The sequence below is a fragment of the Marmota monax genome, unplaced genomic scaffold (assembly GCF_021218885.2).
Source record: "Marmota monax isolate L192 unplaced genomic scaffold, Marmota_monax_Labrador192_F-V1.1 WCK01_AAM20220418_F8-fsc00002, whole genome shotgun sequence".
Taxonomy (NCBI): Eukaryota; Metazoa; Chordata; class Mammalia; order Rodentia; family Sciuridae; genus Marmota; species Marmota monax.
The window spans coordinates 5,212,759-5,227,070 of record NW_026693571.1 but is presented as its reverse complement, the minus strand read 5'-3'; the positions used below and the strand labels follow the sequence as shown (position 1 = coordinate 5,227,070).

The 14,312-nt window shown below is 37.2% G+C and overlaps 1 protein-coding gene across 14 annotated transcripts in view; it reads left to right on the top strand.

The window, feature by feature from the left end:
* Positions 1 to 14,312, top strand: part of Ank2 (ankyrin 2) — a 234,482-nt gene that overhangs the window by 183,395 nt on the left and 36,775 nt on the right. For 10 of the 14 annotated variants that reach the window (XM_046458781.2, XM_046458782.2, XM_058583760.1 and 7 more), the window contains 6 exons: positions 1,882 to 2,036; positions 7,398 to 7,609; positions 7,913 to 8,117; positions 10,221 to 10,317; positions 12,891 to 13,119; positions 13,974 to 14,099. In XM_046458781.2, the coding sequence (XP_046314737.1) occupies positions 1,882 to 2,036; positions 7,398 to 7,609; positions 7,913 to 8,117; positions 10,221 to 10,317; positions 12,891 to 13,119; positions 13,974 to 14,099 (1,024 nt within the window). Of the gene's footprint in view, positions 1 to 798; positions 898 to 1,881; positions 2,037 to 7,397; positions 7,610 to 7,912; positions 8,118 to 10,220; positions 10,318 to 12,890; positions 13,120 to 13,973; positions 14,100 to 14,312 lie in introns of all 14 variants that reach the window. The other 4 variants (XM_058583755.1, XM_058583754.1, XM_058583757.1 and 1 more) reach the window with 1 other exon arrangement.

Genomic DNA, 14,312 nt, shown 5'->3' with positions numbered 1-14,312 from the left:
GGGACACGTTTCAAAACATATTGAAACAAATCAATTGTATTTAAGTCTCCTCATATCAAGTCTTGGTGCTTTAAAAAAAAATGGAGAAAACTTATTAATCATGAACTCTTTCATGTTGTCGGTGTCATACTGGGGAGAGGATTTCTCGCTTTAGAACTCAGGAGAGGTTCTAAAGCCTGTAATTTGGAGCAAACAGTTAACAGGCTACTCCAAATTACTTTCACACCTGAAAAAGGGTGTGTTAGTATTTCCCAATTGTAGAAACCACCTCCCATGTCCTTCTGTCAGATGGATCAGAGCCTTAGAAGGAGCCTGTGAAGTTCTGGGTTGCATCAGAAAATGCCGTTATGTTTCGAGTTTTCCCTGATGATTCTTTTCATACTTACCCTCTGCTCAGGTAGTTTTAGGTTTTTAAATAATCTTCAAATCTGTTGGGGAATATCCATGAAAACATCTGGCCTCTGTACGGAGCAGAGTTTTTATTATATTCCCAACAGCTTTGTCTTTCCCATGGAACATTTTTTCTATTTTTTTTTTTTTTTTTGGCTAGTGCCCTGGCAGTGAACCTGATAGGGACTGATCTGACAGCCAGGTGCTGTCCTCGCACAGATGCGCCTCCATTGTACACTCTGGGTCTCGGTTCCTTGCTCATTGTGACCAATGGAGGGGGCAGAACCAAACGCAGAGTGAAACCAAAGTTCACCCTGTGGATCAGCTGGCGACGCTGGGGTTCTGTGGAAGACAATACCTAAAGCTTACTTATGTTCTTTCTTTCACTGCTGCTTTGGATGTACTCAGTAAACTTCACCTGCCAACGGCTCCTCCCCCACTTAATGAGGGAGAAAGTTTGGTCAGCCGCATCCTTCAGCTGGGGCCTCCTGGAACCAAATTCCTTGGGTAGGAGTGACTTAAAACAAATTGATGGCTGCTGGCCCCCCATTCTTCTCCTTCTTCTGCAATATGATTTCTCTTTTCGTCATTGTGCCCATGACATGTCCCTCTCTATGATTTAAACTCTGTATAACCTATCTTTAGTGGACCATTTCTGACCCTTGTGGTATGTGACTTTTATTTTTGAGTGATGTTTTTATATCTTTTCCCTTAAAGTGCTGTGACCTTCATTTTCGTTTAAGCATGAGATCTGCCTAGTTGTACTATGTGCTAGTTATGATGTTGTTATGACAAGTTTGGAGTCTGTATCAAAGCAACCTGGACTCAAAAATCAAGAGCCTCTATATATTTTGAGAATGAATTTGACCTAAAAATTGCAGGATGGTGCATGTTTCGAATCCTGAATATAATAGGCATTGGACACACTTGGGTTGCCAGTGGAGGGGCTCAATCAGGGCCACGCTGTGTGCACATGCCTATTGTTTCCTTGAATGAAGACAGTACAAGCAAAACCCATGAGTGCATGGCTCATTAGCACACGTAGTCTACCTTTATGACATCTCCTCATTTACGACACATCGAATTATGCAATGTATGAGCCATTTTTCCTCTTAAACCATTTTGTCATTTTGCACCTTGTAGAAAATGTTTTAGGAGATTGGCATACATCGTAGATATGCATGTACATTTCTTTTGGTTAAATGTGTATACTTACATTTATCAAAGGAGAAGTTCCAGAATGCCACATGCACTCACAGGGAAACATTGGCTTAAGGTAGCAGCATGTATGTGAGGATCGGTGCCCCTGAGGTGGAGTGCCACTGTGCGACCATCTATCTGCTAACTAATGGGCTCCAGAGGATGGCCCACTATGTTCCTGTCCCCAGAAGAGCAGAATTCCAGGTCACTTTGCAACAGACAGAGTCGAGGTGCTTGTCTTGCTGTTGGTTGGCTCCTGTCCACACTAAATGTTCTGCATTGCTATGTCAGGCCTGTGATCGTGGAGATCCCCCACTTTGCGGCCCTTCGAGGAAAGGAGAGGGAACTGGTGGTCCTGCGCAGTGAGAATGGGGACAGCTGGAAAGAGCATTTCTGTGAATACACCGAAGATGAACTGAATGAAATCCTTAACGGCATGGATGAAGGTACCTTTGGATTAAGAGGTTTAAAAGAAAGGAAAAATGGAAGCATGAATATATTGCATTTCTTTCTTATAGTCCAGTGATTTGTGTGGTGTGTGTGTGTGTGTGTCCCTTGTGATGTTTTTCTACAGAAGCTATCTGCTGTGTTCAAATGGTGGTGAGGCAGGGTACTCAACACATTTGCCTAATTCTCCTCCTGTTACATTCAGACAAGAAAATCCTTCAAGATAGCAAGCATAGCATTTTAAAAGGAGATACAGCAAGCTTTCATCTTTTTTTTTTAATTTTTATTGTTGGCTGTTCAAAACATTACAAATTTCTTGATATATCATATTTCACACTTTGATTCAAGTGGGTTATGAACTCCCATTTTTATCCCATATACAGATTGCAGAATCACATCAGTTACTCATCCATTGATTTACAGATTGCCATACTAGTGTCTGTTGTGTTCTGCTGCCTTTCCCATCCTCTACTATCCCCCCTCCCCTCCCCTCCCCTCCCCTCTTCTCTCTCTGCCCCCTCTACTGTCATTCATTTCTCCCCCTTGTATTATTTTTCCCTTTCCCCTCACTTCCTCTTGTATGTACTTTTGTATAACCCTGAGGGTCTCCTTCCATTTCCATGAAATTTCCCTTCTCTCTCCCTTTCCCTCCCACCTCTCATCCCTGTTTAATGTTAATCTTCTTCTCCTGCTCTTCGTCCGTACTCTGTTCTTAGTTACTCTCCTTATATCAAAGAAGACATTTGGCATTTGTTTTTTAGGGATTGGCTAGCTTCACTTAGCATAATCTGCTCTAATGCCATCCATTTCCCTGCAAATTCTATGATTTTGTCATTTTTTAATGCAGAGTAATACTCCATTGTGTATAAATGCCACATTTTTTTTTATCCATTCGTCTATTGAAGGGCGTCTAGGTTGGTTCCACAGTCTTTCTATTGTGAATTGTGCTGCTATGAACATCGATGTAGCGGTGTCCCTGTAGCACGCTCTTTTTAGGTTTTTAGGGAATAGACCGAGAAAGGGAATAGCTGGGTCAAATGGTGGCTCCATTCCCAGCTTTCCAAGAAATCTCCATACTGCTTTCCAAATTGGCTGCACCAATTTGCAGTCCCACCAGCAATGTACAAGTGTAAGCTTTCATCTTTAATGCAAACTTCTTTGAATCTAAAACTAGTGGTAGAACAGACATTGTTGCCCCATGACAGAATGAAGTGATATTAAATGGTAAAGTATGTTTTTTTTTTTAAATGCCTAACCTGAAAAACTATATTTAAGATACTGGTAAAAAATGCTAAGCTCTTTGGTTGGAAAACTTGCATCTTTCCATCACTAGTACATTCTAGAATAATCTAATTTCTTTTTAAACTTTCTATTATTAAAGCAGTAGGAAAATTAGGTTCATTCAATCTTCTACCTATAATTCAAATAAGGAGTTAGCTAGGATTGAATTGCATACATGCACATACATATCAACTTGAGGAACTTAGTTTTTTTTATTTCATTTTTTAAAATTTATTTTAATTTGTTATACATAAGGGCAGAATGCAGTTTATTTCTTATTACACATATAGAGCACAATTTTTCAATGATTGTATACAAAGTATTTTCACACCATTCATGTCTTACACATGTACTTAGGGTAATGATGTCTAACTCATTCCACCATCATTCCTACCCCCTTTCCCCCTCCTTCCTCCTCCCTCCCCTTTGCCCTATCTAAAGTTCCTCCATTCCTCCCATGCTCCCCCCACCCACCGCCATTGCCATTATGAGTCAGCATCCTCATATCAAAGAAAACATTTGGCCTTTGGGTTTTGGGGATTGGCTTGTTTCACTTAGTATTATATTCTCCAATTTCATCTATTTACCTGCAAATGCCATGATTTTATTCTCTTTTAATCTATTGTGTATATATACCAAAGTTTCCCTATCCATTCATCTACTGAAGAGCATCTAGGTTGGTTCCATACTTTAGCTATTGTGAATTGTGCTGCTATAAACATTGATATGACTGTGTCCCTATAGAATGCTGTTTTTAAGTCCTTTGGGTATAAACCGAGGAGTAGGATAGTTGGGTCAAAAGGTGGTTCCATTCCCAGTTTTCCAAGGAATCTCCATACTGCTTTCCATATTGGCTGTACCATTTTGCAGTCCCACTAGCAATGTATGAGTGTGCCTTCCCCCCACTTCATCCTCACCAACACTTATTGTTGTTTGTATTCTTGATAGCTGCCATTCTGACTGGAGTGAGATGAAATCTTAAAGTAGCTTTGATTTGCATTTCTCTAATTGCTAGAGATGTTGAACATTTTTTTCATGTTTGTTGATTGATTGTATATCCTCTTCCAAGAAGTGTCTGTTCAGTTTCTTGGCCCATTTATTGATTGGGTTATTTGTTTCTTTGGTGTTACGGTTTTTGAGTGCTTTATATATTCTAGAAATTAGTGCTCTATCTGATGTGCTTGTGGTAAAGATTTGCTCCCATTCTATAGGCTCTCTATTCACCTCACTGATTGTTTCTTTTGTTGAGAAGAAGCTTTTTAGTTTGAATCCATCCCATTTATTGATTCTTGGTTTTAATTCTTGCGCTACAGGAATTTTGTTAAGAAAGTTGGGGCCTAATCTGATGTGATGGAGATTTGGGCCTACTTTTTCTTCCATTAGGTGCAAGGTCTCTGGTTTGATTCCTAGGTCTTTGATCCACTTTGAGTTGAGTTTTGTGCATGGTGAGAGATAGGGGTTTAATTTCATTTTGTTACATGTGGATTTCCAGTTTTCTCAGCACCATTTGTTAAAAGGCTATCTTTTCTCCAATGTATGTTTTTGGCGCCTTTGTCAAGTATAAGATAACTAAAGTTATGTGGGTTAGACTCTGTGTCCTCTATTTTGTACCATTGGTCTGGTCTGCAGGTCTATTTTGGTGCCAATACCATGCTATTTTTGTTACTATTGCTCTGTAGTATAGTTTTAGGTCTAGGATAGTAATGCCACCAGCTTCACTCTTCCTGCTAAGGATTGCTTTAGCTATTCTGGGTGTCTTATTTTTCCAGATGAATTTCATGATTGCTTTTTCTATTTATATAAGGAATGCCATTGATATTTTGATTGGGATTGCATTGAATCTGTATAGTGTTTTTGGTAGTATGGTCATTATGATTAATTCTGCCTATCCAAAAACAAGGTAGATCTTTTCATCTTCTAAGATCTTCTTTTATTTCTTTCTTTAATGTATTTGTTGTAGTTTTCATTGTAGAGTTCTTTCACCTCTTTCATTAAATTTATTCCCAAGTATGAAAATACTTATCATACAGATTAAGGATAGAATTTTAAAGGCCTCAAGAGAGAAAAATCAGATTACCCATAAGGGAAGACCAATTGGATCTCAGCAGAGTTTTCAACCCAGACTCTTAAAGTTAGGAGATCCTGGAACAACATATACCAAGCTCTAAGATAATGGATGCCAACCAAGAATCTTATATCCAGCAAAAATTAAGCTTCAGATTTGATGATGAAATAGAAACCTTCCACGAGAAACAAAAGCTAAAAGAATTTACAGCAAGAAAGCCTGCACTACAGAACATTCTTGGCAAAATATTCCACCATGAGGAAATGAAAAACAACAATGAAAATCTGCAAAGGGAGGAACTTAGTTTTTTTATTAGAATTTAAATCTCTAAATCCAAAATTTGCCTTTGGCCATTAATCCATAGGTTGAAATGTCTCTGTTTGACTAAAGGGAAGTTGCTCATTATTAGGCCACCACAGGTTGCACAGAGAAAATGCCCATGTCCTAAGATGAGGCACAATCCACTTAAAGAAACTAGAAGAAATAGGGCAAGTTCTTTGCCTAAGTGACAACAGCATTTCTTATGCAAAGAGGGGATGGAAGAAGAAATTATTATTATCTTCCAAGTAAGGTAAAAAGGATCAGAATTCTTATTGATAAAACTTATTCCTACCTGGCGCCACGGTTGCACAACTGTAATCCCAGTGGCTCAGGAGGCTGAGGCAGGAAGATCTCAAGTTCAAAGCCAACTTCAGCAATAGCAAGGTGCTAAGCAACTCAATGAGACCCTGTCTCTAAATAAAATATAAAGTAGGGCTGGGGATGTGGCTCAGTGGTTGAATGCCCCTGAGTGCAATCCCCAGTAACCTCCCCGCTCCTCCAAAAAAGCTTATTCCTTGCAATATTTAGGCCACCTTTACTTTTTGGGACCATTTCTTTTGCTAGCATGTAGATTTAGTATATTTTTCTCTGAGATGTTTACAGGTCACTGATCTAGCCTTGAACACTGGCATCTTGGCCTTGATGGGGACCCACTCTCATAACTTTATGTATGTAAAAAGTATATTTTAAATGAAGAATCATATTTTCATATGTTTATGTTTGTCTGTTTTTAAATATATTCTTTGTTAAGTATATGATAGTATTTGCCAGTGTATTAGTCTTTAATTATATCTGTAGGATCGAATCCTGGGACTTTTATAGTAACTAGTTATAATCAATAGTCAAAAAACATACTTTTTCTGCCTTGTATTATGAATTGTAAATGTGTTCTAAAAGTGAATGACTCTCCATAATCCCTTAAAATTCAGTGATCCACTTAGTTCAAATTTTCTACATTGTAAATACGCCTGATTTTTTGTGTTGTCCTAAATATCTACACTAATGCAACTTATAAAGAGTACACGACCCTATCCCTGTGAAGTTAGATGACATATTTGGTAAGTTGTTGGCATTGGAGGAATATTGAGACTCAGAAATCATAAGCATGCATTTTTTTTTTATAGCCACAGGAACTATCACAGAGACACCCATCTCACTAGAATAAACACATAAACACAAACCTTACCCTTTCAAGACAGATTTTATTCCTGTACCACTCCCTTGAGAATCCAAAAGGCCATATTATTTCTTAAAACCACAATAACTGGTCATGAGCTAACTTTGAATTCTGCAAACAAAAGGAGTTCATACACAACTTCCTTTCCATCACACGAACCAAGAATAGAAGAGGTTCGTTGTCATTCCAGGTTTGCCCTCATATGCCCTCATTTACAAAGGCAGCCCTGGAGGACTGCAGCTGGTATGAGATGCTTTCCTTTCACAGTGCCCTGGAAAGTCCTAGTTTTCCCAAAGAAAAAAAAGGTACAAGCTGAATGCTGACAGGTCGTAAAAGACTGCAATGTTTATTTATTTTTTCTAGTGTCAGAGTAACCTTGCTTAATAAATTTTTCTATTACTTGAAAAAAAAAGTTTTGATTCCACTTCTATTCACTATTAACTATGCCAATGAGTTTGCTAGAATGCTATCAGAAGGAAATCCTTGCTGCATGAAGATGGGTATTTCTTGTCTCAGTGCTGGATAGCCCAGAAGACCTAGAGAAGAAGCGAATCTGCCGCATCATCACACGTGACTTCCCCCAGTACTTTGCAGTGGTGTCTCGCATCAAACAGGACAGCAACCTGATTGGCCCAGAGGGAGGTGTGCTGAGTAGCACGGTGGTACCCCAGGTGCAGGCTGTCTTCCCAGAGGGAGCACTAACCAAGAGGATCCGTGTAGGCCTACAGGTACACCCATATTGGATGCAGTTGATCCTCATGTGGATTTATTCCTTTGATTAAAAATGAGCATTTCAAATGGAAAGTAAAATGTTAAATAATCAAAATATTCCCAGGGGTGCCAAAGTAACTATGGGAGATCATAGCTCACAAATTTACATGAGTGCTTGGTAATAATATAAAACTTGGAATTGCCATATTTGAAGTCTCACAAACTGATTTGTGAAATGAAAAGCAATGCTTTAGATAGGATATTGACATTAAATGTAATAATATATGATTTATTTTAATATTTTTCTTTATTTTGAAAAGGCTCAACCTATGCACAGTGAGCTGGTTAAGAAGATCCTTGGCAACAAAGCTACCTTCAGCCCTATAGTCACTTTGGAACCTAGAAGAAGAAAATTCCACAAGCCAATCACCATGACCATTCCTGTCCCCAAAGCTTCAAGTGATGTCATGCTGAATGGTTTTGGGGGAGATGCACCAACCTTAAGATTGTTATGCAGCATAACAGGTGAGTCATATATGACCATGTTATAATACAGAGTTCTGAAAAAAGAAACTTAGATAATTGTAAAAATTAAATTGCCTTTGTCATAAGATGCCTCCTGGGTTATATGCATTAATTCAGGAAAAGCATTTGTAATTGATTAGGGAAGCGAAAGCCAAAAGGAAATGAATTCTTATTTACTAAATGTAGTCTGTATGTGAGACTTAGATACTATATATGAATAGTCATTTCCACCCAATTAACCCCTTAAGTAAACTTTAACCCCACGTTGGCAAAAAACAAACTAAGGTTGAAGGAAGATCTATAGCATACCTGAGTTATGCCTTAAATATTTGGAAGAGTTGACATTCAAACCCCAGTCCAGATATCTCCCCAGCCCAGGCTTCAGGTCTTCACTGAAGACATTCCCTTATATCTACTGGGTGGAAAAGAATATTCTGAATTTTACCCAGTGGTTCAACCCAACTGGTCTATCTAGGGTAGCTCATGTCTTTATCACTGATTTATTGAACTAGCTTTGGAGAAACAAAGTAAAGGTTTTCTAATGATTAACTGATTTTTGGTCTCTTCAATTGATAGTAATAGTAGCTGTCAGACAACTATCAAACTCTCCAAAGATATTCCCTAAAACACTGGTTGTCTCTTCATAATAAAACTACCACAGATACAGGCAAAAACGTCCACACAAATAATTTGTTTTAGGGCTATGTAATTTGATAATTTCCAAATATATCAGTAATTATAGTGTTGGCATTCAATAAAATATCAATATTATCATAAGAAAGAAAAATAGCCATTCATGGTTGTTTTGGTATTGTTCAATTTTTTTTTTTATTTCTCCTTCGTATTAACAGAAATGTTCACCCTTATTTATTTCTCCCTCTCTATTTCTCCCTTATTATTGTGTTTTCTATACTTAAGAAGGAGAAACCATCAAGATTATGCCATAAGTTTAGTAATGTGACAAAATTCAACTCTCTGTGGACTGTAATGAGTAGAGGGCGAAATGATCTGCTTCACGTATCATCCTTTTTTCCAATTGCTTATTTCCGGTTATCACTGAGTATTTCTGAGTGTCTTTCCCATACTTTTTGTAGTGTGGGTGTATAATTATTCCCACTATGGTATGCTACCTGATGCTGTGGATGTGAAATGGGAGAGAGAAGTTGTCTGTGGTGCACCCTGAAGGTACCACATGGGCCTAGATACCATCCACCATGTCTTCCAATGAGCTTTTACTAAACAATTTTTTAAATTTAAAATAGTTTGAAAAATTAGTACATTTATGTGTTAATTTCAAAAATATGTAGGTGCGTGGAATTTTGTATTTTTCTGTATTCTATAATTCTGATAAGAATATATATCTTAAAGGCCTAATGGAGTAAACATCTGTAATCTTTCTTTGATAAGCCATTTCCCTCTTAGAGTCAAGGTCTGTCTCCATTTCAGACATATATTCCTCCTCACTGCTCAGTAGAAATAAGAGGTTACTGGCCCTCATGATGATCTACCTATATACATAGGCTGATCTTTGCCATTCATATATTTGTTCATTTGTCCTGCAGTATATGTTGAGCTCTTAATATTTTTGAGGCATTCTTTTTTTCCAATCTTCAATTTTAAGTGGATAGGAAATTTCATCTTTTAAAAATGGTTGTACAGAATGTGAAGTTCAGGAATAAGAAAATACTAAATATTGGATATTTAGTATTTCTAGATATTAAAATAATAAACAATATAAATATTCTCTTATTCCTGAAACTCTTTAATTGAATCTTTTAAAATAAGTGTATATGATCTAAAACTACCTTCAAAGCCTAGCAATTATGATAAAAGCTTCAGAACGTCAGGCAGAGAATGGAACACTTAATAAACAGTTATTCAAACAACCTCCCTGAAATTTGGTTTCTTGAATGGTGGTGTCTGCTGCTTGTGTTCCACGTATCATTTTTTTAGCATGTAGTTTTGCCATTTTGTTCTCAATATGTCATTTTGAGGGGTGGGTGGGATTACGTGCATGAACACAGCCAGAAACACAGAGACTTTATTTTATGACCCAGAGTCTGGAGTTTTGCCTAACTTTCTTCCACAATCGTGTTATTTCAGGTGGAACCACCCCTGCGCAGTGGGAAGACATTACAGGAACCACACCCCTAACATTTGTCAATGAATGTGTTTCCTTTACAACTAATGTGTCTGCCAGGTAAGCTGTGCAGGCCAGAAAAACCCATTGGACTCCCCCTCCCCCTCAAATTATTCCTGTTGTTGTTGTTTTATTTGGCTTCTTAATTCTTTAACAGTGATTCTTATTTTTTTTAAATAAGTTCAACATTTTCTTTCACCTTTTAAACTAGATCTACCAACAAATGTAATAGTGGCACTACTATAACAAAGTCTGAAAGTCAGATGAAAATCTAAGCAAAATGAGTGACTCTGCTTGGGCTGAATGATTGTGACTCTGGCTTTAGAAGCCACTGCTGTTTTTCCAGCTCAAAGGTCTTAGGAATGAGATATTTCCTGTTGTCAACAAAATATCCTAAATTACTTTTTCTGTCTTTCTTTTTTCTTTCTTTCTTTTTTTTTTTTTTTGGCAGGGGGGTGCTGCGGATTGAACCTAGAGGCGCTTGATCACTGAACCACATCCCCAGCCCTATTTTGTATTTTATTTAGAGACAGGGTCTCACTGAGTTGCTTAGCGCCTCACTTTTGCTGAGGCTGGCTTTGAACTCATGATCCTCCTGCCTCAGCCTCTGGATCCAGTGGGATTACAGATGTGTCCACCATGCCCAGTCTAAATTACTTTTTCAACAAAATAACAAAAGCACAAAGCCTGCCCTGGTTTGCTTAAATGGCTTAGTGGTTTTAGAGTCTCTCTTGCATCCTAATGCATTTGCATATTACCCGTTGTTGTGTTGGATATCTTTAAAAAGCTGAAGCTATCTTTCTTATTCACAGGTTAACTCCATTTTTAATATCAGTTCCCATCTGAATAGTCTTTGTTAGCCTCTTCACATTTCTTTAATTTGGTATTATAATAATGCTGTGACTTAAGTAGGGCAAGAAGCATTATGTCTATTTTAGGAAAACTGAAGTTGAGAGTAGTTTAAACTTAAATTCCTATGGGGACAAGAAAAGATAAAAATGCATGAATTGTTAAGTAACAGTTCCAGCAATAGTCTTATAGTTCCTTCTCCAGAAGGCCCAACTATTTAGTTTCCTGCCCATGCTTCAGTGTGTTCTGCCAGCCTGGCACCTGTACTCTAAGGCCCCAAGATTACCAGTTCTGAATGGGAGAGACAGACCAGAGGTACTAAAAGAATTCAGAAGAAGGTGTTGTACTAGTAGTTCCAGAGGATCTGAGAAGAGGTTACCTTTGAAGTATGTGTCAGAACTTCACAGCCGCATGAAATTGGACAAGAATATAACATGAGTAAAAATGCAAAGACAAAATGCAGAGGGTGCATTGGGGGATATAATAAGGATCAATATCAACTCGAATTCAGAAATAATGCTGGAATGTTGCTGGCAACACTCATTATATAGAAGCCTTTAATAATGTAAAGAAATGAAGAGTCACTGTACAATTTGTACTTCTCAGTTAAAAAATACCAAAAAAGAAAAAGAAAAGAATGCACAGCTGTGTCCAAAATGAAAATACTACAAGAACAACAATAAAACTAAAAAAACTGTTGCAGAAGAAATAAACTCTTTTGTGAGAAGATGGGAGAAATAAATATATAAAATTAAAATACCACAAAATGACTCTTTGTAATAATAATTTAACTCGTATGTTATAAGAAACAGTGAGTATAGTTAGATTAGTAGAAAGAGGAAGGTAATTTTGTGTCCCTGCCATGAGCCGAGAACTACACTGAAGTTTAAAAACATTATGCCAAGTGAAAATCCATAGAGACAGGAAGTAGAATAGAGTTTATCCGGGGCTAGAGTGAGGAGGAAAATGGGAAGTTATGGTTTAATGAATACAAAATTTTTATTATGTAAGAAACCTTTGGAAGGGTAGAAAGGACAAAATTGAGAAAATATCCATCTGATGGCCTCTACTTTCTGCTTCAAGTTCTCCACCCTGCGGTAAGGGTGATGCTCAAGGAGAGTCATAAAGGGTTAGCAACCTCGCTGTACTGGGAAAAGTGATATCTGAGCAAAAAGCTGCCAAACAGCACAGATTTATGAGAGTCTGGAAATCATAAAATCATGGAACCAGTAATTTATTCTGTGATCCATTTGAATCCAGTAGTAATTAAAGCATTCAGGAGCCAAATTTTTAAATGGTTGAATCGATACAATCTTAGTTATTGGAGAGTCGCTTGGAAAGGAATAATGAGATGAAGAAACACAGCAAATGTTGTGGAAAAGCTTCCGGAAATGCAATGAAGACTAAGAGGGGAAATAGGAACTCTTTCATTGAGATCCCTGTCAAATCTGAGGCTGGGCTTACACCACTAGAGAATTCTAAAACACCACAGGTGTGTTTCAGAGGATTGAATACATAGAATTGTTTCCAAGGAAGGAAAACACAAACAGTATTTAATAGTTGATCTCAGAAACCTGGTCTAGCTCCCTTCCCCTTGCTCCCTCTGCCCCCCTGTCTATCTTGCCATCCTTGTTTCTTTCCCTTTCCTTTTCCTTTCATTATTCATGCTCTCACCTTCTTCTTATTCTAAGAAGTACTTGTTGACTACTCTGATCATATTAAAGGAGCTGATTTTTGTTCCCAAGGGGTACACTTTAAATAATTGTTTTTATTTCTTTTTCTAGGTTCTGGCTGATAGATTGTCGACAGATACAGGAATCCGTTACCTTTGCATCACAAGTGTACAGGGAAATTATCTGTGTACCTTACATGGCCAAATTTGTCGTATTTGCCAAATCACATGACCCCATTGAAGCCAGATTGAGATGTTTCTGCATGACTGATGATAAAGTGGATAAGACCCTTGAACAACAAGAAAACTTCGCTGAAGTGGCCAGAAGCAGGGATGTGGAGGTACTGTATTAAAAATACAGATAGGCTATGTTGCTGTTCTGTCATTAGACTTATATTTCAAATATAATATTATGAACAAAGTTATTAAAAAAAAACATTAAGGTAAAATCAGCCATTTTCTGCGGCTGGGGATGTAACTCAGTGGTAGAGCACTTGCCTACCATGCACAAGGCCCAGGTTGGATTTCCAGCACTACAAATAAATAAAATCAGCTCTTCTCAGCCAATTTAGACCCGTCCTATAGAGATGATCTCAGTGAATGTGAGAAGATAAAAGGGTTCCTTTGAAGATTATTTGAAGAACAACTATAAGTTATTGATAAACTCAAAATATGTGACTGTAGCAATTGAGATTATTTTAGTTTTCCTGGATGTTCTTTTTATTTGAAATAAATAAATTAAGATTTTTATTTTTTTAGTAAAGAAAACAGTCTGAGAATTTCTTCCTTTTGTGTAAATGTTGACATAGGATACCCAGGGCTTTTTTACATTACTTATTCTTATTTCAGAATTCTCCATCAGTTTGATGTTGAAGTCCAGTAATCTGACTCATTGTAATGTCAAAAATTAGCCAATTAGAATTTTAAACTTAAAAATTAAATATCTATTGGTTTGTGGTACAGTGATAGAAATGAAAGCATTAATATTTCCTTGCATTTGAAGATTTCCATTACCAATAAAAAGTTCTATACCTTGTCACATATAAGACAAATTGTCATTTGGCAACGTAAAGATTATTATATGTATATTTTAAGAATGTAAAACTCCAAGTAGTAACACTGCTGCTTTCTTTGTGTAAATAATAAACTATAATTGCAACTCTTTTGTTCTGTTCTTTTTCTCCATTTCACCTAGGTATTAGAAGGAAAGCCCATCTATGTTGATTGCTTCGGCAACCTGGTGCCATTAACCAAGAGTGGCCAACACCACATATTCAGTTTTTTTGCCTTTAAAGAAAACAGACTTCCTCTCTTTGTCAAGGTAATGTATGCATGGAATTTTGTAATGTATTTTATTCAAGATCAAGAAAAGAATTGACTTCCTTCATAGTGGAGAATATTTGCCTCTCAATTATTCACAGATTTTTTTTTTTAGTCTGTGTTTGTAAAATGTAATGGTTCTAGAAAACCAAATATTTTTATTTTTGGAGTTCAAAGTCAAATTTAAGTTTTAGTTATAGACCATGTTTAAGGA